The sequence below is a fragment of the Amblyomma mixtum genome, chromosome 1 (assembly GCF_055824585.1).
Source record: "Amblyomma mixtum isolate Tamu chromosome 1, ASM5582458v1, whole genome shotgun sequence".
Lineage (NCBI taxonomy): Eukaryota > Metazoa > Arthropoda > Arachnida > Ixodida > Ixodidae > Amblyomma > Amblyomma mixtum.
The window spans coordinates 61,766,367-61,790,122 of record NC_143012.1 but is presented as its reverse complement, the minus strand read 5'-3'; the positions used below and the strand labels follow the sequence as shown (position 1 = coordinate 61,790,122).

The following is a 23,756-nucleotide window of genomic DNA, read 5'->3' as shown; positions in this document are numbered from 1 at the left end:
AAAAGAGTAAGCACAGTGGGTCGCAAGGGGCCAGGTGCGGTACAGGTGCAGGCACAACCTGACCCTAGCTCGGGATCGTCTACGATTGTCCTGTTCGAAGGTGGTGGTAACGATTGAACAGCGCTAACGCACACGACGTAAGAACGCAGATACGAGCGCCGACCAGCAATCAAATGATTTCTTGCGACATGGAAGGCACCAATAAAAAGGAAACACTGCAAGTAAAACACAAGGCATTAAACATATCGGGGAAAGTCCATAGTCGGGTGCTTTCAAATGGTTTCACTAAGATAGGCAAGCTCTTGTGGAATCAACGCCACCGATGACTGGCTAATGGACGTGCCACCGTAGTTATGTATGTTGCGTGCCTCACGGAAGCGCCTTGAGGTCTGCTGCGCTATAAAATATTGCTCTTTTCCGGTTATTCAGCAACAATTAGCTTTTTATTCAATATATTACCTCGCAGTCGACTTTCTGGCACAGCCGGGTTACCAAAGCTGCTCGGACAATAGCCACGTGCAGCGCGAACCAGGAAGAAACCCAAACAGCACGTATAATTGGTCCAATATTGCAAATAGATTGGGTTACACTGCTCCTTTATAGAACCGGGCTGTGTCAATACATTTCGAATATTGCGCTGATTAGCTGCGCTGCTGGGGAAAGCCTTTGAGCGGCTTCCGCCGCTACCCTTGGTTTTTGAGCTCCTTCCAGAGGACCATGCGTGCGGTGCGGAGAAGCTTGTAGTTCCTGTCATCGCACTCGCAATTGTGGTGGTCGTAGTACACGTCATCCAGGAGCACGCAGGCGTTGGGCAGCCCGCCGATCTTGGTTACCTGTCGACGACAGCAAGAGCGGGAAAAAGTGTGGACAGGCATACTGCCGATAACCCAAGATGCAAAGGTAATCGGCCCAATATTGAAAATGGACAGTAAAGTCTATAGACTGTCTATAGACAAAAGTCTATAGACAATATAAATGCCATTGACAGTCTACAGACAATCCATAGATTTATGGCCATACACTTTTAGTAGACTTTTGTCTATGACAGTCTATAGACTATGAATAGACAAAAGCAATATCTATAGGAAGTCATTAGAGTCATGGTGAAAAAAACAGCGCAAACTAAGACAGCAAACACAGAAAAGAGGACCGCCGCGGTGGCTCAGCGGTTATGGTGTTCGGCCGGCTGCTGACCCAAAGGACGCGGGTTCAATCCCAGCAGCGGCGGCTAGAATTTCTTTGGAGGAGAAATTCTACAGGCCCTTGTACTGTGCGATGTCAGTGCACGTTAAAGAACCCCAGGTGGTCGAAATTTCCGGAGCCCTCCACTACGGCGTCTCTCATAGCCTTAGTCGCTTTGGGACGTTAAACCCCATAAACCATAAACCACCACAGAAAAGAGGGGAGACACTACAAGCGCTGACTCGCAACTAAGGTTTATTAGAAAGAAAAGAAAAAATATATACAATAACCACCCACGACTGCGTACGTCATAACAGATTACGTGCAAGGCGTGCAAGATGATCTAAACAGGAGCATCGCGCGTGTACACCCGGTTATTTAAGTACCTAAATTCCACATCTGACAAGGCCACTGAAGGATCACTCACGCACCGTTTGCCGTTTTTTCGGATAAAGAACGCTTCCATCAGCTCCCGGGTCACCTTATCTTGGTGGAAAAAAAGCACGTTAGTTTTCGGGAAAACGGGTGTGCATTTGCAAACCCGGAAGTGTGCGGGAAGGTTGTCTCGCGAGTCACTGCCGAGTAAGTTGCAGTGTTCAAAGAGCCTTACATTTACACAGCGCCCCGTTTTCCCGATGTACTCTTTACCGCAAGACAGTGGCAACCGATATACAACACCCTTTTTGCAAGGAATGAAAGGCGCCACATGTTTTGTTATACAGGCCTTGCGATTCTTGTGTACACCAGCCGCCAGTTTTTTGTCCACTTGTGGGCAAATTGCAGTGAGCTTCTTAGGAGCTGAGAACACCACCCTAACATCGTACCTCTTTGCCACGCTCTTTAACCCATGGGAAAGCCATGGGTCGCTCTTGGCTTTCCCATGGGTTAAAGAGCGTGGCAAAGAGGTACGATGTTAGGGTGGTGATCTCGGCTCCTAAGAAGCTCGCTGCAATTTGCCCACAAGTGGACAACAAACTGGCGGCTGATGTCCACGAGAATCGCAAGGCCTGTACAACAAAACATGTGGCGCCTTTCAAAAAAGGCTTTCCCGTGGGTTAAAGAGCGTGGAAAAGAGGTACAATGTTAGGGTGGTGCTCTCGGCTCCTAAGAAGCTCGCTGCAATTTGCCCACAAGTGGACAAAAAACTGGCGGCTGGTGTCCACAAGAATCGTAAGGCCTGTACAACAAAACATGTGGCGCCTTTCAAAAAAGGCTTTCCCATGGGTTAAAGAGCGTGGCAAAGAGGTACGATGTTAGGGTGGTGTTCTCGGCTCCTAAGAAGCTCGCTGCAATTTGCCCACAAGTGGACAAAAAACTGGCGGCTGGTGTCCACAAGAATCGCAAGGCCTGTACAACAAAACATGTGGTGCCTTTCAAAAATGGCTTTCCCATGGGTTTAAGAGCGTGGCAAAGAGGTACGATGTTAGGGTGGTGTTCTCGGCTCCTAAGAAGCTCGCTGCAATTTGGCCACAAGTGGACAAAAAACTGGCGGCTGGTGTCCACAAGAATCGCAAGGCCTGTACAACAAAACATGTGGCGCCTTTCATTCCTTCCAAAGAGGGTGTTGTATATCGGTTGCGACTGTCTTGCGGTAAAGAGTACATCGGGCAAACGGGGCGCTGTGTAAATGTAAGGCTCTTTGAGCACCGCAACTTACTCGGCAGTGACTCGCGAGACAACCTTCCCGCACACTGCCGGGTTTGCAAATGCACACCCTTTTCCCGAAAACTAACGTGCTTTTATGCGAAGCATACTAAAATAGCCGAACCCAGCTCCTCGAGCGCGGCGGTGTCGTTACCATTGGCCTTTCGTGACCTCCATGTCATACCACGTGATGCGTGACGTCACAGCAGATGAAAAACGGGGGCCCAACTCGCGCCGTCGCGCGAGGCGTCGTGACCAAGGAGGACCACGTGATGCGTGACGTAACGACATATGAGAAACGGGGCCCCAGCTCGCGCCGTCGCGCGAGGCCAAAGCACCAATGTGTTTCCTGCTTCTGCCGCTAGGTGCGCTGTAGTGAACACGTGATGCTGGAGCGATGGTATAGAAGGGGGTGCGCCTGCCTCTGCTAGGCGTACACGAGATAGAGATGCCTCCTGGAGACAGGGCTGCTCGTTGGAATGAGAAGCAAAAGTTGCGGCGTGCTAGAGAGACTGATGAAGAGCGTGAAGAACGTCTAGCCAAGCGGCGTGCTCAATATGCAACTCGGCGACAATATGCTTCGCATCTGACTAGGAATAACCTAAGCTAAGCCTCAGCCATTTTTTTTTCCACCAAGATAAGGTGACCCGGGAGCTGATGGAAGCGTTCTTTATCCGAAAAAACGGTAAACGGTGCGTGAGTGATCCTTCAGTGGCCTTGTCAGATTTGGAATTTAGGTACTTAAATAACCGGGTGCACACGCGCGATGCTCCTGTTTAGATCATCTTGCACGCCTTGCACGTAATCTGTTATGACGTACGCAGTCGGGGGTGGTTATTGTATATATTTGTTCTGTTCTTTCTGATAAACCTTAGTTGCGAGTCAGCGCTTGTAGTGTCTCCCCTCTTTTCTGTGTTTGCTGTCTTAGTTTGCGCTGTTTTTTTCACCATGAATTCACACCAACTAGCCCAAATGTCTGCTTTGCTTCATTAGAGTCAATAAGAAGTCTATAGACTGTCTTTAGACAAAACTCTTTAGACAATACAAATGCCATTGACAGTCTATAGACAATCCATAGATTTATGGCCGTACACTTTTAGTAGACTTTTGTCTATAGACTATGAATAGACAGAAAGCAATATCTATAGGAATTTAATAGAGTAAATAAGAAGTCTGTAGACTGTCTATAGACCATTTTTTATAAGGGTTTGTGGACCATCCTCAGCCAATATTGGAACAATATTCGGCCGATTACCTGTGCTCCTGGGAAAATGTTCCCCGTAATCAAGCTGAGTAACCACTTATTGGGAAAAGGTAAAAGCGCAAAATAAGCGGAAGCGACAAGAAACACGGACGGAAGTTGAATTACATAATATTGTGCCAGGTTTTCACAAGTGTAGTTCTGAAATGGTTGCGTAAGTAAATTTCGAAAATGGCTCCGGAAATGCGCGAACAAGCTTGTTAGTCGTGCAGTCATAGTGCATATTTCATATAAACCACAAAAGCAAAAAGCAATTGCTCATGCAAATTTTTACACAAATGGCGACACATTAGTGCGACTCATGCGCTGAATGTAAGTGGATGTAAGAGAAAATTTTCACAAGGCAATGTAGTAATTGCGCGCCCATGCTCAAGAAGACAGCAATTTTTTTTAAGTATTTACACTTGACACGAAGTATACAATGAGCAGACGAATGCATAGTCCTTCAGTTTCCATTTTCTATATACAGCGTAAATACTTATGCCATATGGAGGTAGTAAAAAAAGGGCGGGGAAGATATCTGACATGATTACACCTGTTCAAAAGTTACGCTCGGTTGAATGTTGTGCAGTGGTTGATCAGGTATCTCCTCTCTGTGCAAAGTCGTTTACTTCGGCACGGCAATTTCACCCACATGTAAAAGCCCGCCTTCTGCCTTCGTGTTTTTAAAACCATTAGCCATCTCAATATAAGAAAAAAAAAGCTGAACTAAAGCATGCAACTACAGAAGAAACAAGTACTTGTGCCTTCTTCTTTCTTCGTCTGAGATTGCAAGCTTTAGCGCCGCTATTTTTCTTTCAGAATGTTCCAACTAACACGAAAAGAAGTTTTGATGAAGGATCATTGGCCATCTGTTAAATCAATATTTACTTACAAGGGTACAAGTTCGGACTAGTTGGTGGTCCGTGCGTCCTTAAAACAGCGCGAAATAGAGGGACAATATAGAAGAGGCACACACAGCAGCTGTGTGTCTCTTCTGCCTGTGTCCTTGTCTTCTGCGCTGTTTTAAGGAAACATTTACTGTCAGTGTATCAATTACTACGGCACTCTCGGCTGTTCTAACTCTGAAGGTACCTGATGAACGGAAATTCATCCAGAATAGAGCGTCTTCTGTTCTTCGCGTATCGGGACCAACTAGCTCGCCAAACAGGTATAACCGATGGTACGCTTCGGTAGCTAAAGCTTGAATGAACATAATTAACGCACCTTGGTCCTGAAATCTTTGTCTTTATCGAAGACTAACACACCAGTTTTGGTGCGTACGAAATAAGACGGGTCCGAACTATCCTTGGCGCCAGCCTTTCGATCATACTGGTCCTCCTGAAAAGGAGAAAAAATGGCGAAATGTCAGCTGCTGTGGCCAGCATTTGCATACTCTGGAGGTATGGAATTAAGTTTAGAGAATACTTCTACGCTTTGGCTGGTGACAGTATATTGCGCAAGACTGAGCAGTAGGAATTTAAAAACACCGATGCATCAAAAGAATGCTGATAAGCGATTCAGGGTGCATTAAGGTTTCGGACTTTTCTCTGCGTGGTGCGAATATTATATGTACTAAACAGGAAGATAATCTTCCGGAGGCACGAGAAGGAGCCAAGGCCCGTAGATTCTATCTCTGCTGCTGGTTTATGAAAGCCTTGTGCAGCTACAGTCGCGTAGCACTCCTCTGTAGTGTTCTGGTTTAGTAAAACGCCGAGCCCTTCTCAGAAGTGAACTTTTCTTCTCGCCGATTCATACTTCTTCTTCAAGCTGGGTATAGCTCTTGTTCTAACGATTCAGAGATTCACGGCTTGCAAGGACACAAGAGCATCGCTGTCAAGCTACATATCTCGCTATAGCGAGGTATCGGGGATATCAAGGAAGATATCCCGCTTAATTGCACCACCAGGTTATCATGCTTCGAGATTTGAGATCAGAGATGAGATCCGTATGCTCAGCTGAATACTTTGAAATTTGAAAATATAAAATTCAAAGGCAGCCAGATTCGCGTATAGTTGGTACAGTAGGCGTGACTAGCAATTGCTCTTGCACAAACTGCTAGCTTCTATGTTTTGTAATCACGGGGGTATTCTGAGGTGCACAAATACATGCACCCTCTCTACTATATAAAAGTTAGCAGAGACATCAAGCTAGGTATTGTTTTTTAATCGGCAGACCAAGCGCTAGAATCACTAAAAAAATTGAATATATGAACAAAAGACACGTATTAAGAACTGTTTCCTACCTAGAGCATTCACTTAGTGGCTCACACTTCTAGCTGATGCTACGGAATGACCGACTGCCGAGTCGTTTCCATCATAACTGAAACACCTGTCTCAGTCTATACCGAGTGCCTTGCTCTCGAGTGGTTTCAGATAAACGTTTTCATTTTTCTTCATCTCGTTTGTATCCATGGCCATCACATCTTCTCGAGGATCTGTTTACTAATGTGGAGATTATTCAGCCTCTTTTCTTTGTGAGGTTATCTGCCCAAGCGGGCTGACACGGTTTCATTGTTTTCTTGTGGCGGTTTTTTTTTCTCGCTTCGTATTTTTGTCTTTTAGCCCTCTACAATCCACTCCAGTGCAAGGCTTAGTGCAAAGGCTGAAAATACTTTTAAAAGAAAAAAGGAGATAATTGGCAGAGGCCTTTGTTTGTTTCCAGTACACGCAATAGCGCTTGAAAATGCCTTCAGTGTTCATGCTACAGCTGTGAGCTAACGTGTTTTTGTAGCTATAACGTTATCGAACAGGTTGGTGCCACCGACCTTGCAGTACTCGACCTTCTCGACTGCCTGCCCTGGGTCGCCGGGGCTCTTCGCCCCTTCGAATCGAACGGCAGCCAGGCTGAATGCGATGCAGTGGTTACCGGCCGATGCCAGCTGGGCGCCGGCCACCGCCTTGGCGTACTCCTGCACACCGGTCTCCTGCGTGCAGTAAGTTCCAATGTTGTAACACAAGCATCTTTACACCGTGTAGGTTTGATGACGTGGCAGAGTAAATAACACCTCCCGCACAGAGAGAGCAAGCAAGAATAAAAGCAGATATTGAAACGCGACGGCAAAAACGCCCGGGCGATCTTATGATGTGATGCGAGATATAATATCCGTATGTCCGTTAGTAATATTGGTTCGACAATTTGATGTTACAATGATTGCCTGCCCACTACGTCATTGACCTTAACTTCACTACCGCCTTACCCTTGTCCTGAGGAGGGGGGGGGGTGCTCTGGTGGGTGTGGCTATGGGGGGTGGATGCTCTCAGGTATGAGATGCGGTCTTCCCAGGCCGGTGGGTGCTCCAAGGCGCACTGGGAAACGCAGAGTCCCTCCTGTGCGGAGGCTTCTTACTGTCTCACATACGCACGCACACACGTAAATAATACACAGACCACGGCTTTTTTTGCCCAATGGAACGCAAGATAAATGAACCGTGGTTACGATTTTAGGAGCAGCAGCTGGGATGCGGGGAAGTAGTCATACTAACCGGAGTGTTCAGCAAGTCATGGCAGATGTGTGGATGCCTGTTGTGTTATATTTGTTCCACTACACTATAATTAGCGCTACGGGTAAGCTCAAGCCATTGTCTCTTGCTGGCAGTGTTGGAGTAGCTGGTTGCAGTAACTAGTCATGGGAGGCGAGTCGCTTGGGTAGGGGTGTGCAGTAGCGGTGTGACACGCCCGCGGAAGTACGGTCAATCTTCCCCTTCTCGGGCGGTCGCTCTCGTCATAAGGCGGACACCCGCCATATCTAACGACAGGCCAGTCATCATCGCCGTTACAGCATCAGCAAGGAGCAGTGAAGGCTAGGGGCGAAGATGAAAAGAGAGGATGGTTAAGGGGAGTGTGCATGGCACCGACTGCGATGAAGTGTAATTTTGCGGTTACAGCTGTAGCTGTCAAGCCCAACAACTGAGCGGTATCATCTGAAAGAGACAAAGTCACTCAGTCCGTACTGGATGCACTGACACCAAAACTGACGTGCGATGCAGAGCGCGCACGTTTTAAAATGTATTATGCGTCTATTTACGTTGATATGGTATGGATTGCTGCACGTGGGTTATGAGTGATACCGTAGTGGTGGACTGAGAAATAATTTCGGCCAATTATAGGTTTCTTGAACTTACACTGACGTCACATAGCACATGATTGTTCCTGCATTTTGCTTTCAGTGAATTGAGACCGTGTGATTGATATTCCATCCCGTGACATTGGGCTCCAGAACCCAACATTTAAGCCACAGTTCTACCGTAGCTTGTACGTAATAGATTGGCTTAAAAGTGGACGGTCACGCTGGGATTCCGATACTGATATTCCAGTTTGCTATTCGAAAGAGTAAAGCCTTATTAGTTCCCTTCGAAACCAGGGACCGTATTCTATAAGCTGTCCATTTTACGTTGTCCATTTCGGCCTCTAGTGGTCCTCCGGCAATGATCACTCAGATATACCAGTGGCTTTCAAGCGTGCGTAGGAAGCGACCCGGCCATGGGTCGTTGGCGACCGGACATCACCATTGGATGCACATCGCAGCCAATCACAGCCAGTGGTCAGATCCGGCCGCCTAATGTTGACAGAGCGTGCGATGCATTTCATCATTCGCTGCACATCGCAGCGAATGGAAGCCAGTAGTGAGGTGAGTGACCAAAGCCAGAGGACCGAAGAGACACGAAATGGACAACGGAAAAAGAATGGCTTATAGAATACATCCCCTGGTGTACTTGACAATGAAAGCGCAGATGTTTGACCGGACTGGCGTCGGACTCCAACGTAAGCTGGCACCGTAGCAATGCAGCTTGGTACTCACAATAGACTGCAAGGGCTGCACCGGTCCCGCCTGGAAAGGCCCCTGCGACAACGGCTTGTAGACGCGCAGCGACGCTATATGGAAGTCTCTGTGAGAAAAAAAATAAAAAAATGCCCAGGCTTAGCTTGGTTAAGCCAAGAATGCGTTGCATATTGCGCGGTCTTTTTGCGCGAGGTATTGCTTGGCGGCACTCGATTTTCTCAGCAGCTTTTCCTCCGTGACGTATGGATGGATGGATGGATGGATAGGAGCGCCCCCTTTGAAACGGGGCGGTTGCAACCGCCACCATGCTCAGCCGTCCTTTTTTGCTTACTTTTTATTTTTATTTTTCTAATTTTTTTTGTTTCCTTTTTTTACGTGGTTTGGTGACGTCACGTCACGTCACGTGGTTTGGTGGCTGCCCGGCCGCGCCGAAGGGCTGAACTGAGTGATTGCAGTATGCTACGCATAAAAAAGAAAGCAGGACATCGAAGCGTCATCGGTATAAAGCGTGAAGCTTCCGAAAATGTCGACCGTGTTTCAAGCGTTGGAACGGGGCATGCCCGTGAAAGTTGGCAAGGCTGTAAAAATGTGCCGCGAGACGTTTTTGACGTTGAACATTTTGTTTTTCATGTTATGATTATGCTTATTGACGCTTCTCTCAAGCGTAATAGTGCACCACAGCGCGTAGACGCCATGAGTGAAAGATGGCGCTAATTTCGCTTTCAAGCAATAATAATACTGCTTATATAATCGTTCATAATGAGCGCCCTTTTTTTGAAGCAGCTCAAGACGCTAAGACATATTCTTAAAATTTTGGATGATGAAAACTATTACGGTCATCCTGAATGTTTATTGGTGTTGTAACAGAGTTCGTTCAAAGTAAAAGAATGTACGGCGACTTCTCCGGCTTGCCTTTAGTACAGTGTTTCATATGCGGCTGTCCCTGCCTGTTTTCAATTAATACAATGGACGGCTGAGCATCGTCCTCGCATGGCTGTTCCTTCTATGTCGGGAATTCTTCAGTGCTGTTTTGAATGCTCGGCAAATTCTATCGTTTTCTGATGGCCCCCGGAAAAAGTTCATATGAGGGTAGGTAGTGTTCCGCGTCCTCTAACCGCACTCTAAGGCTGTCCACATTTCCGTTTAAGGTATAGTGCGCTCGCTGCTGACCGCCGACAGATGGTGCTAGTAGGCGAGATTCGTGAAAGCTAGGCTTGGTACAAGTTTGACCACCTAGATCGACAGGATAGAGTGGGAAGTAGAAGAGGGCAGGTCATTTTGTTACATGTATTTGGCTGCAGCACGTTGCGCGAAGAAAACCTTGTACATTGGTGACGTCATTTCATGTTCATGTCTCAAGCTAATGTCACCGTGCCATCAATGCTTATCAGTATTCACACCAATAACATACCAGATTACCAAGGAAGGCATTTCGTGGCGACGGCCTAGAATTTGGTGTAATTATTGTTGAAGCAAATGGTCAGCGGGGTGCTTATGGTCTACGTGGATACCTATTTCTAAGAATGCATATAGGTAGCCAAGATGGATTTATAGTTTCATTTCGAACGTTACGTATTACACTGCCTATATTAGTTAGTGCTCTAACCGAAGATCTGGATATGCATTGAGGTACAGGATTGGAAGAATGGAATTCATTCTTACCTCATTACAGTTATGTTGACCATGTCGAAAACGCCGTGGATTAGGTAGGTTTTTTGTTGTGCCAGCTCTCGGAGTTTCTGGACGGAGGCAAAAAAGGAAACCTAACCTCGCCTGTGGACGAAGCGTGTTGATGTGTCCCTAGTAATTCACGCAATACTTTTATTGACCACTAATCACTTACGGCTGAGGCCTAAAAGATATTTGAACTCGGTATTAAAGATTCCAATAGCGAGCACTGCCACTCAGCTGAACCCTCCGTTAGCGACAGTAGCGTCATGTATTTGGATAGAGTTTAATTCTGATTTCGTATTCCGCCCGGAAAGCAAGGAACAAGCACTATTGGTCGCAATCACAGTTTCACACGTTTATCTTCAGAGGACGACGTAATCGTGCGGACAAAATTGCTGGACACTTTTTGCTGACGCGACCGAGCCATATAATGCTCTCGTATTAATAAAACTGGCAGTAACTTCAACGTGGGGCATAGACATAGAACTCCTTCCTCATATACCGCCTCCGAACAATGGCTTCGGGGTATTTTGCACAACACATCTGAGCCACCTAAATAGTGCACGTACTTGTAATGATGTCATTCTTCATCACAGGTGGGGACGGATCACAAAGAATTCTCGTCTGGACAGTGAATGCTGTGAATTGGGTTTTCATCTCTTAACAAATAAAAAAGTTGGAGGACGCTTGAGCTTCGCCTTTAAGAGTACAACGCGACAGCGTAATCGGGTTCAGTTTGCGAGCCCTATCGGGCAGCTAATCGGTAGCCGCTATCTGCCCGCAGCCGCTGATTTTCCGGATGCTATCGGCCGCAGGCGCTTCGGCCTGCCTCCGCTGACGAACGGGATCGTAGCGCCCCTCAGCGGACTCCGCGAAGGGTGGACTGTTTCCGCCAGAGAGACGAGACCTAATGTCAAAGTATTATCGCATCACCACGTGGTGGCGCACTCGGCAGCCTGACGGCGAGTTTATACGTCTCCCCCTTTCCCCTATTAGTGATGCCCGAATCACCCATTAAACACCGATACATCCCACACACAGAAGAATCAAACCGTTGAAGTGCAGTGAACTTTCTCAGAAATCAAATTAATCTTGCTTAAATACCAAATCACTAATTTTCATAGCCGCAAGTAACTATGCACGCATCAGTACATGTCATTAAGACAGCACTGCAAGCGAAAGACGACTACGCATTCACCAGGTACACTTCTATTCCGCTTGCGGCGAGTGTTTGCAAGCTACGGTTGTCGTGCCCGTCTATTAATGAAGGGTCGTGGGCTCGAATCCCACCTAATTTTCCCGCATTTACATTTTCCCGTAATTACTTTACTTTGCATATACAAACATCCTCAGAGGTTTACGAGCAATGCAAGCACGCTAGCACCAATTTAGTAATTAACCATCAATTTAACCTCACCAAGTAGGCTAATCTAAGCGTGCGACCAATGCAAGCACGCTAGCACTGATATAGTTATTAACCACCAATTTAACCTAACCAATAAGGCCAATCTAAGGAATTAACCCTAACCTATCCAATTAGCCCTAATTTCACGCTAAGGCGTTAAAAGCTTCCCTTCCCACACAGTAATTAATGCGATATCCTCTTTTTCTCAGTGAAATAATTCCAATATTCTTTTAATGTGGCACGGGAGACTGCAAAGTTTTTCAAGGCTCACTCCCTCACTTTGAACATGTCGATTGACGGCTTGCTGCCCTCAATGTAGCGGATGTCAATTCCGTCCAGCCAGTTCTCACGGATCGAGGCGAACGTGGTGTCGATGTCAGCCATGGTCATGGTCTCGATCTCGTGGAGCGGAAATGACACCAGCTTCTTGACAGGGATATGCCTGCTGAGCTCCCTCAAACTGTGGAAGCCTTGTTCGCCTGCAAGAGAAGGTGTGTGCGCTGTGCACTCTTCTTTTGCCTTGTAGCATTGAGAAAATGGTGGGGAAGACTACACACCAGAAGGAGAATGGTGCAGGAGGCTCGGTCACCGCAACGATCATAGCACGTGTACTGCATATGGTCCCAAGAGCATGGTGGGCGACGCAGCAAAGTACAGGACAAGATGCATGCCACTTCATCGCCATCATCATCAGCCTGACTACACCCACTGCAGGGCAAAGGCCTCTCCCATGTCTCTCCGATTAACCCGGTCCTTTGCCAGTTGCGGGCACCCTATCCCCGCAAACTTCTTGATCTCATCCGCCCACCCAACTTTCTCCCACCCCCTGCTGCGCTTGCCTTCTCTTGGAATCCACTCCGTTACCTGCATTCCGCTTGAGGTGATGCAAACGCACGAATTGAATTCGCTTTTAAATAAGGGACCTCCCTTCTGTTCTATACGCAAATTTTTCTATACGCAAATGGTCAACAGAAGACATACAAAAACAAAAGTATTCCGTTACATTTTTGACGTCATGCGAACTTCGCACACCCACAATTCCCCATGAGCAGCAAACGGGAAATGGTTGGGCAGACTTTTATTTATTAGCGTAATAAAAGGGGAAATGGCACTGGCGCAACCCATTTTCAGTTTTCCCAGAGAAGTTCGTGAGACTTCGTTCTGATTATTACGTACTTGCATAATTTTTCGCCAAGAAAATGTATTCCTTAGCAGCTGGTTCCCTCGTAGAGGTGCATCGTTCGACATCATTTTGTCAAAACTTGGTGCTGGGAGTAGTATTCACAGCCAAGACAATTCCTATCTAGAAATTGATAATTTTGTACTCGGTAAGTCAGCGCATCCCGAGCCTAAAACTGTGAATAGGCGTGCATGGCACTTGCTTTGTAGCAGATGTTTGTCGCAATTTTTTTTTTCAAAATTGAACTTGCGCATTAACTCCTAATACATCGAATACAGAGCCCAGGTTTATTTTCTGCGGCATGTTTTATTTCAGGAAAGGAAGTTTATCAGTACAGCATGAGAACCTATTACGGATAAAATACATTTGCCCCCTAGCAGCCAGCGGTTTCTTATAATATTGACTGCTTTCTTCCTTAATAATGAACTGGGTATAAGTTTTGGTTGCACAGAGAATATTGCACCTCGCAACCGGCTACTGGGTAGAAGATACGTTGCTCAAAGAGAAGAGTTCTGGTTCAGTTGGCAGACGGTTGAACTCAGTCAGTAGTCGGAAAAAAACAAAAACAAGGGGCGAATATTAAGTTTTCTCCTTGCTCGTTTCTAATCAAATAGTATTAGCAGAAAAACCCGGTGGTGTCCTATGTCTGTCACGAAATGTTCAGATTGGCCGAGAGGTCGACGACGACACAGGTTCAAGCGACATCATCGAAACGAATGTGACATCAGGAAACCAAAATGTTCCGACGCGCGTAATATTTGGCATGCCGTATATACACAGCCCGTGAGTAAGCCGTCTAAGCCGGTCAGAAGTTCTGGCTAAGACTGTGAGCTTTCAAATTGTCGCGCATGTCTGGGTCTGGTCGCATTCAAATCTACGTGCGATCTAGAACAGAACTATTAGTCGCAACTTGCGTTATTCATCAGCAGTGACTCGAACTGTCAACCAACACATGCAGGGGTGTCTAGGGAGCCAGCTGGCTCTGCAAATTGCGGGCAGGTTCGGGCCCGGGGGTTCCCAAACGCACTTGCCGGCTTAGTGCTATTGGATTCTCCACTCGTAATGTGTAATAAGTATCCCCATAATTTTTTGTTTGCTGGCAATTTTTTTTCCTCGCCATGCCCAACTTCAGACACATTAAGGTTAAAAGGTAGACATGAAAAAGAGCCCATAAAACTGGAAATATAATTTAACAGCAGGCTGTATTGGGTAAGTTGGAAGTAGTGCATCTTGAAGACCAGCGCAAAACAGACAAAGGACCAAAGAAAGAGAACACGACACGAGCGCTGTCGTCTTCTTTCGTTGGTCCTGTCGTCTTTGCTTTCGTTGGTCCTTTGTATGTTTTGCGCTGGTCTTCAAGATGTACTGTCGCCATGGCAAGCAACGCGAAAAACACGGCGCCTACGCGCTTTGCTGTCCAAATTTCTTTTCACCGGGCTTTTACGCGGGTGGTACGAAAAAGACGTTAAGAGTTGTCCTCGAATGTGCCCCGAACGATTCTATCGCCTTTTTGTTACCACCGAAGTAAAAGCGTGGTGAAAGAAATGCGAACGGCGGAGCGCCTAGGCTCCGCTCTGTTCGCTTCTTTCCATCGTGATAGAACTACTTCAGACACATGTCTCACTCTCGGGCTCAGTGTGGAAAAAGTTGCAGTTTACCGAGAGAATCTTTAGCCTTGGCAGTAACATTGAAGAAGAAATAAAAGAGGGCAGAAAAATAGCGCGCGGGAGAAAGCCCGTGCTCACTTCCTGGTACGGGAGAAGCTGTCAGCTTGATCCGATCGATGGTGGCGGAAAGGAAGATAAAGTGTGAGCAGAAGGCGCCGGGATAGGTGTACTTCCTGCTTCCATCCAAGGAGCACAGCAGAGGCGGCTCTTCTTTGTTGGCTGCCCAAAGAAAAACCACAAAATGAGTGCATCAGTACTGATTGCCGCCCAGGCGACAAAAACACAACAGAAAAGTTTCTGTCGTCACAATAGGCTTTCTCTAATAGGTTTTCCGGACGAAAGTCCGGAAACATGTAGTAACAGCAGAAGTTTTTGTGGTAATAACAGAATTTTGCGTAGTTACTACAGAAACGTACTACGGAACTAAGGGCTACAGAAAATTACTACAGAAAAACGTAAAAAATAACAGAAAAATTTGCCGTTACGACAAAACTGCGAAACAGTTTGTCCTAATTTTGGCACGTTTCTGTAGTTCTATTCGACTGGGCGCAGCTTGCGCTCATGGGTATTTGCGGACTCAAATACCCATGTTAGTTAGTTGTTACATGCACCACTTGAGCAACAAATTAGCTTTTGTAGGACAGCTCTGACATCGTTCTTTTTTGGGGAACGAAAGCTAAGAATGAATTCTTCCCGTGTACTGTGCGATGTCAGTGCACGTTGAAGAACCCAAGGTGGTCGAAATTTCCGGAGCCCTTCACTACGGCGTCCCTCATAGCCTGAGTCGCTTTGGGACGTTAAACTCCAATAAACCAACCAAACTGGACCGTCCCGAACTCGAAGCTGCGTTCGAAATGCTTGGATCAGAAAATGACGAGGTGTGCTGACAAATCGTTTAACTTCTGCGCAGCCCAATGGTCAGAGACACCCAAAACGAGGCTAACAACGAAATTGAGAGTATTAACGAAAGGATTTCAAGGTTCTTAAAGTGCGCTTGTCGCTGCGATCACGTCTCCATGAGTTCGTAACTGTTTCCTTCCTCTCAGTGCAGGTGGCCTTAACTTATCAATAGGAAACTAAAAAAAAGATTAACGAACAAACAAGCAGAAGGATATAAGAGCGTTGAAAACCCTGTTGCTGCATCGGCCAGCTGAGGCAGTGTCCAGAGCTTGTTAGTTGTTGCGTGTAGCTACGTGTTGTCGGGACCTGATTTTCAGGTTTAAAGTCGCCTCCAGAGATAGTGCCACTGCTTGCGCCCTGGAATTGAGGAATCTATGAAACACAACTATGAAAAAGAACTTACGTGTGAAAATCTCCTCGTTGCCTGCAAATGTTGAAAACCTCTTACTAACACATATGAAAACACCGACCAGATCGGCTATGGCTTTCAAACCCAGTTTATGTGTTCCCTGATAAAAAAAACCTTGCAGTGGCATAGCTCAGCTAAGCCAGGATATACTTAGCGAAAGCAGTTTCGTCTAATGACATTTCGGTAGCGACGTAGCATTTCGGCTGGTGAAGCGAGCGGAGGCGAGCGCAACGACGAGGCAGGCAGTGTGACGTCATACCAAACGGCGCCGGCGGCTCCGCGGCGAGGCGCGCGGTGTGACGTCATGCCAGATGGCGCGGCGAGCGCACGGCGTCCGCCAGCTGCGGCGATTGCTATGCAACGGCTCAAGGTCGGTCTCTGTGCCTCCTCGGAGCACCGGCACAGCGAAATCGAAAGTTCGTAGCCAATGTAGCTTTCGCTACAGAACAATGCTGTATGGGAAGCGCAGGTAGCTAAATATGGTCGGTTCGGCTCTTCACTGACTCGCGGTGTTTGCAGATTTCTGGAGCGACAGGTCTGATCCAAGTGAAACGAAACAGGGTGCTCCGTAATATGTGATAGTATATAGCCTTGAATATAAAAATGCGCACAGAGCATTCGCCAGTTCCAGCGCCATCTTCTCGACTGTTCTCGCGAAACAGCCCCGCTGCTCGTCTGCTCTCGTCGCGAGCACACGATGAAGTCACGATAAAGGAGAGAACCGCGGTTTGTGCGGCTGTTTTATTAGTAATATCCCATGTCGTTATTTATTGACATCTCCCTCTGTTATACACCTACAAATTTTTAGCAGAATTAGAAGTACTAAATTTCATTAATGATTAGGAGCTGAAGTGATTGCTTTGTGTGGATTCTTATTTCAGCGATGTGAGAAAGTTTCAAAATATGCAGATGGTAATGCACCGCGGCTGAAAATAGTTGAAAAACTTGCCTCAGATAGCAAAGGAATTTTTAAAAAATCGCATTCAAGACCGTAGTCTTTTGCGATGGACTTGGAAAACGCAAGCGTGGGGATAACATGACAAGCATTCATAGCTACGAAATCGTACTTAGTTTGCTTACACGCATGTGAAAGAGTAGACTAATTTGTTTCCCGTATTGCTAAGTCGTTTTTACCGGTCTGCCACTGTTGAAATTAGTCTTATTTGTGTCTTTAGATTCGAAATTTCATCCTTTAATTCAGATATTTCGCTTTTTCACTTATCAGTTCGTACCCTACTTCGAATAACTTTTGTTCTTTCATATGCTGTGCGACGTCAGGGCACTTTAAACATCCCCAAGTGGTCGAAATTATTGCGGAGCGCTCCACTACGGCACCTCTTCTTCTCTTCCTTCTTTCAACCCCTCCTTAGCTTCCCTCTGGGAGCAGTTGAGGTGTCCACCTATAACTGAGACAGATACTGAGCAGTTTCCTTCTCTCAAAAACCATTTCTGAAAATTTTTTTAACGGGTAGTAATATTTTGCGCTAACCTTCCAAAAGTAAATAGCAGGTATGCACTTACATTTTTCAGGAGACACGGTGGTAACTTCGTCTAAAAGAAAATAATAAATTGCAGATGGCGTAGAAATTTTTTTAACCTAATTTCCTGAACAACCTAATGAATGACTGAATGAGAATATTTATGAAATTAATTCGATACCATACCATCGTCTGTCGGCGGCTTCGGATCTGTAGATACAAAAAAGCGATGACATAAGCTACATGGTTCTGCGAAACATCATCTGCAGAGCGCCAGACACAGGTCTCAAAAAATGAATGAATTGAGAATTGAGCATAGGAAACTTTAGAATATGAGCAAGTGCGGAGATCACAATCACAAGAAAATGCGTGTCTGGTTAAGGCGATAATTTCTTGAACGGAACACGTTCGTGTTTTTTCCCCGATATTGTGTGGTCTCTGCATGGTGAAAAGAAATATGTTTGCATTTATCAATGTTACCTAGTGGTGACCACACGAGGGAGGAGACTCGGTACACGTCACATCACTCACGCTCTAAGAAAATTACACATGTATTGCGCGTCTTTGGGAGCAGGGCGTGGCCGGAGCTCTACGACCAGGCATGAACATGTACCGGCTGTGCCTACTATACGGCGTTGCGGTTGTGCCTAGTACAGCGCAGAGCGCACTAGACGATTTGAATCACAGAAATGCGTACTTTTCTTAAGGAAGGCGAACCATACTCCGATGCCGACCACGAACATGGTCATGAAGACGATGAGAAGCAGGACGCAGTACTGCATTACGACATTGCTGGCGGGCCTGAAAAATAGGGCATGATTAGCGCGCACTCTCTGGAAGCACTGCTGCGGTTATGCTCTAACCCGCAGGTTTAACCCGCTTATTTAGAATGTAGAATATCGGAGTACTTTATTTATATAATGAGATATTTTCGGAAATCAGTAGTATTATATTTATTTAGAGTTTATTCAGTAGTGATCCGAACGTTTGGAGTTGCTTTGATGCACTTCCGCAAAAGTTCATCAGATTTATTTCTCATTACCCATACACAACAATCACCATTAAGTGTTAAAAAATCAAGTTAGCTTCTTTTCCTTATTTTGGGACAAGCGCGCTCAAAGAGGCACTTTGTCGACCCATGGCTATTGCATTGAAGCTTGTGCTGCTTTATCAAGCAAGGGCTATGAACAAACACAGCTTCTGACAGTCTGGTGGGTACCCCAACAGCAGCTACAACACGGTGTTAACCTGCGCATGGATAATTAAAATATTGCGAAACCAACTGCTTTGCCATGCGTCAGGTCTTGTCGATCACCTCTCTTGATGTGGGGACTTTCAAGGTTGCCCCTGCTACTTGTCTGTACTTTCCTTTTTGCGCGTAGAAGTTACGAGCTGTAAATTGTAAAATGCAGGCCGTCACTATAAGGCGCTAGATAGGATACGTCGTTCCTATCAGCTGCGATTTCTGGTGCAGTTGAAAGGTTTTTTGCCTAAAGCTTGTTTTACGCTCCAGTCGGTGTGACTCTCCCTTTGCCTTTGGTATGTTTCATAGTGCCGGCCAAAAGCCTAACCCATTCACTCCTAACCTGCTTCCACCTACTCGAGCTGCGGTTACCCTCTCCTAATCAACTAACTGGTTTTGTCTCCTCAACCGACTCTCTTACCCCGGAAACGTCTTTATTTTACAGCCAGCTGTAAATCTGGCGCTTTGTGTGAAATCATGCCATCTTTTTCCCTCGCAGTGCCGGTCACACCGAGAGCCCGCATTGATTGGACGGATGAACGTCCATCCATTGCCGTGTGTGACGCGCGTTCACACAGCTCACCCTGAAGCCCCCGACCATCTCACCGAGCGCTCACACACCGGGCTCCTCATCCTAGCTCTCCTGGCTCAGAAGCTCATAAACCGCTTCTGCGGTTCCGCGAAATCCTAATTCATTATTGCGACAGCCACCGTCTGTACCCAGTACCTGCCAAGGGGCTGAGTAAGGCGGAGGAGCGAACTCTGCGGCGCCTGCAGACAGGAACTCTTCTCTGTCCTGCCATAGCAAAACACTTCGATCCGAACACAGATGGGCGCTTCCCGCACTGTGGAGAGATCTGCGATATCTTTCACATGGTGTGGGCGTGTACTCAGAATCCTTCCCCCTTCCCCCACCCCCACCCGAGAGGCATGGGAGACTGCCCTCCTCAACTGCTCCACACTGGAGTCCCAAAAGGCTCCAGTAAAGCGGGCGCGAGACGGGGCCTCGTCGTGCGGTGTCCCGGACTAAGGATACCGACCATGTAGCAGGGTTTTTTGATCCTCAAACTCTCTTTGCAAATTAAAGTTTTTCACCACCACCACCTCATTACTTGTTACAGCACCCTACTACTTCTACACAATCAGCAAAATACATTTGTTACAGCTTACCAGCGACGTTAGTGCGAAAATTTCCGGAGCCCTCCACTACGGCGTCTCTCATAGCCTTAGTCGCTTTGGGACGTTAAACCCCATGAACCAAACCAAACTAACTCCATAAACGTTTCATACATCCCCTATCTCGTGTTAGAGTCGGATACAAGTGAAGAAAACAGCGGCTTTTCCCCCTCAAAGGACCCCCTTCAACCGATGTCATCAACCGATTCTCAAGAACTAGCTAGCATGGGCAGCGTGACAATGCAGAGAGGGCTATCCCCGAGCATGGGGGGAGGGGACTATCCCCTTTCATCTGCCGCTTCCTGCATTGTCACGATAGCAGGTTCATGAGAATCCGCCCAGCGCCTTGGATGGAAGATGGTCCTTTGATGAGAGAAAGCCGCCTTTTTCGTGGCGTATTCGACTATAGCGAACAATCCGAGTAGCAACGGCATTTCGCGTGGTTAACGGTAAACATGGCGTGAATTTTTCGTGCGTTGATTCTAAAATTATTTCTATCGTTCGAGGATGAGAAGGCGATATGTACCGGTGTAGCTGACCGAATTGCATCGGCTGCTGACGTACTCACGGGGGCTGTTGAATGGCGATCCTGGACATTCCCGACCGCATGGAAGATCGCATCATCCCCGAGCGCATCATCGACATTTCCGCCATCTTGGTGTCTCTCTATGGCGCTTCTTGGAGACGAAAAAAATGACCACCCTGCAGAAGGAGAAAAAGAGAAGCCTTAGAAGCGCAAACGACCCCATCATAGAGCAAACACCCCATCATAAAACGAAAACTTGCGTACAAAAACAAGACCTTTGCCTTGTCTTGATTCAGTTCCCGCAACTAACTTCAGCGACCACGTACTTTATCCGGTGAGACCGGACGAATAGACCTATTTAGTGCTCGCGAGAAACGATGACTCCGTCCGAGGATTTGTAGCTAGCAATCGCTTCCTAATTATTCTCAAATGTAGAAGTTTGTCTTTTAAGGGAGTAATGGCAGCGGTAATGCAGTTGGTTTCCAAGGACTAACTGCCCAGTAAGTTAGGTTATTGAGCTTGTGATGTAATCTAATCCGATTACTTAGTTCATCACCCCCCGTGGTAGCGCAGTTGCTGCAGAATTCCGCTAAGGAGCATGAGATCATGGTTTTGGGCTCCGCCAAGTGCTGCCAGGCTGAATAGAAGCAAAATGGCATGTGTCTGTGCAGAGATATTTGTGGAAGAAAACAAGAAATAGCTGGGCATATTAATTTACAAACCTCACAACAGCGTGCCCTATATCCGCTCCCTATGCCAGCTAGAAGAGCTATTCGGCATAGTATTATGCAATAAATTTCAACAACATTTTTATTTATATTTACATACTGTTTGGAAGACCGACGTGGGTATCTCGGCGGCTGCTTTTGAAAGAGCCACCTATCAGCACATATTGACTATGAATATTATGCATCAAGCGAAGGGCCAGAGGTAATATTCTTTAGCTAGCGCGAAACAGAGAGGCAACGCCCAAAAGCTTGTGTACAATTAGGTGGGGGAAAAGTTATGGACTGCACCTTAATCTGCTTACATGCTATGAATGTAAAAGTATTTATGGCCCGCTCCGCGCTTCTAGCGACGTCTGGCGTTTTTCTCATCCTAGACTGGTACGTGACGTGGTGTGTTAAATCATGCCACATCGTATGATGTGACGAAGCTGATCACACCATATCTTATACGGTATGACGAAATTGATGACTTAATGTCATACAATAATCATGCATGTGCTTTGTCATCGTGTGCAATGACGACATCTGATATTTTGTCATTATTACACTATAAACGTCCTCTCGCATTATGATGTCATCAATTACCACTATCGCTATACATCTTCAACGTCACTGACATCACTGTCATCAACTATTCTCTTATGGTCTACTCCTGACTTCGTGGAGTTTTGGTGACGTCAAGATAACTTTAGGGACCACTTTTTCTTCACGCCGACGCCGAGTTTCCTTTTGTTGCGAAAGCAATACTGCTTGCACTTTCAGCCCGTCGCGTAGCGAGGCCGGTAGCTACCAAGCGCGGCCTAACTCCTGCTCCTGCCACGCGCGGCGCGCTTAGCAGCCTGACGTCACAGCTGCAAGAGCGGGGCTCCAACTTGCGCCGTCGCGTAGCGAGGCCGCAGCTACCAAGCGCGGCCTAACTCCCGCTCCTGCCGCGCGCCGCGCGCTTAGCAGTCGGTTCGGGTGTCCACCGAGATGACAGAGAATTACTGCGCGATTTTCTTTCCTCAAAAAGCGGTGCGTTCAAAGGGCAAGGCATGGCGCAGTAATTCTCTGTCATCTCGGTGGACACCCGAACCACAGGAAGGGAGGAACGCCACCACCCGTTCGGCGCGATGCGTTGCCCTTTGAACGCAACGCTTTTTGAGGAAAGGAAAATCTCATCTCGGTGGACCCCCGAACCGCACCGTACAGGAAGGGAGGAAGTGAGAGTGAAAGACGAGGGAAGCTTCTAGACAATCGTCCTTTAGCGTTAGCCGCTCGTTTTGGCGACCGAGGCACGCATAAATATCCCAGCACGTGGGGGCCCTCGTGTGGTGAGTATAATGCCATGTAAAACAAATACAAATGACAAAAAAGGGCTGAGGCTTAACTTGGTTAAGCCTGGAGAATGCGAAGCATCATCGTGTCGCGTAATTTGGAGGCGCACAACCACAGCGACGGCGCGAGGTGGGCCCCCGTTTCTCAACTGCCGTGACGTCATCGTGTCACGTGATTTGGAGGCGCACAACCACAGCGACGGCGCGAGGTGGGCCCCCGTTTCTCCACTGTCGTGACGTCATCGTGTCACGTGGTGTGACGTCATGTATCACGAGATTTGGAGGCGCATAACCACGGTGAAGGGCTGAAGTGGTAGCTAAAGTAGTATGCTTCGCATAAAACTCATAAATAAGATTTACTAAGAGCACTACCAAGGCACACCACCAGGCAAACTAGGCGCAGCCAGGGCTATTGCTTTCGCAGCTTACCGGGCTTAACCAAGCTAAGCCTCTACCAAATTTTTTTTAATGAGCCATATAATGCTTTCGGATTAAACACATAACGAGGAATCATTCATCATAGTGCCGCACCAGTGCACTCGAAGGCATGTGCAACGTTTGTCTGAAGTTAAGATTTGAAATGGTTTGCTTCCAAGCTTTATTGAGAGGCTCTTGGAACCTCTGTGGACACACTAATATGCTGAGGGTTCATGAAAAGAGCTACTCTCACCTCGAAGAAATGTGGAACTCTGGAGTTGTAGGGCGACTTCACTGAACTGCGTATAATGATTTGCATTCGGCTATATATTTTTGCCATCAGCTATGTAAATCTCAGCCGCAAATTTAATGAACGTCGGCCTGCACACTTGTGCCAGTACAATGCCACACCCTCAATCTTTCTCTGTCAAGATTAGCGCTTATGCAAGCACCCTACGCGCTCATCGTTCACGAATAGAGACAACGATTTGAACACAGAGATCCTTTTCCATTTCCCTTAAACAAGCGGTATTTTTGGACTTCTAAAAGGCACTTAACATTATCAGCTGTCGCAGAAAATACACAAGGCGCCGAACATGCTTATCAGATACACATTGAGACTATATTCACAACACAGGCGGCGAAACATCTGCGATTGATGAGGTAAAATCCGCCAGATTTGCCACTGGGGAACTGAAAATCGCGAGAATGCTACACGAGTGCGGTTCCACTACGCGGAAGACCAACTCTTCTAGGGAGAAACGCATCCTAAATAAAAAAACTGCATATAAT

The 23,756-nt window shown here is 46.9% G+C and overlaps 1 protein-coding gene across 1 annotated transcript; it reads right to left on the bottom strand.

The window, feature by feature from the left end:
- Positions 1-230: 230 nt before the first annotated feature.
- On the bottom strand, positions 231-20,631 carry LOC149366458 (uncharacterized). The gene is made up of 11 exons (XM_089559359.1): positions 20,546-20,631; positions 18,256-18,359; positions 17,745-17,768; positions 17,602-17,631; positions 16,075-16,095; positions 14,850-14,990; positions 12,204-12,403; positions 10,511-10,587; positions 8,867-8,954; positions 6,834-6,992; positions 231-833 (listed from the first exon to the last, which is right to left on the bottom strand). The coding sequence occupies exons 1-11, from the start codon at positions 20,629-20,631 to the stop codon at positions 684-686; spliced, it is 1,080 nt and encodes a 359-aa protein (XP_089415485.1). The 3' UTR covers positions 231-683.
- Between the last annotated feature and the right edge of the window lie 3,125 nt (positions 20,632-23,756).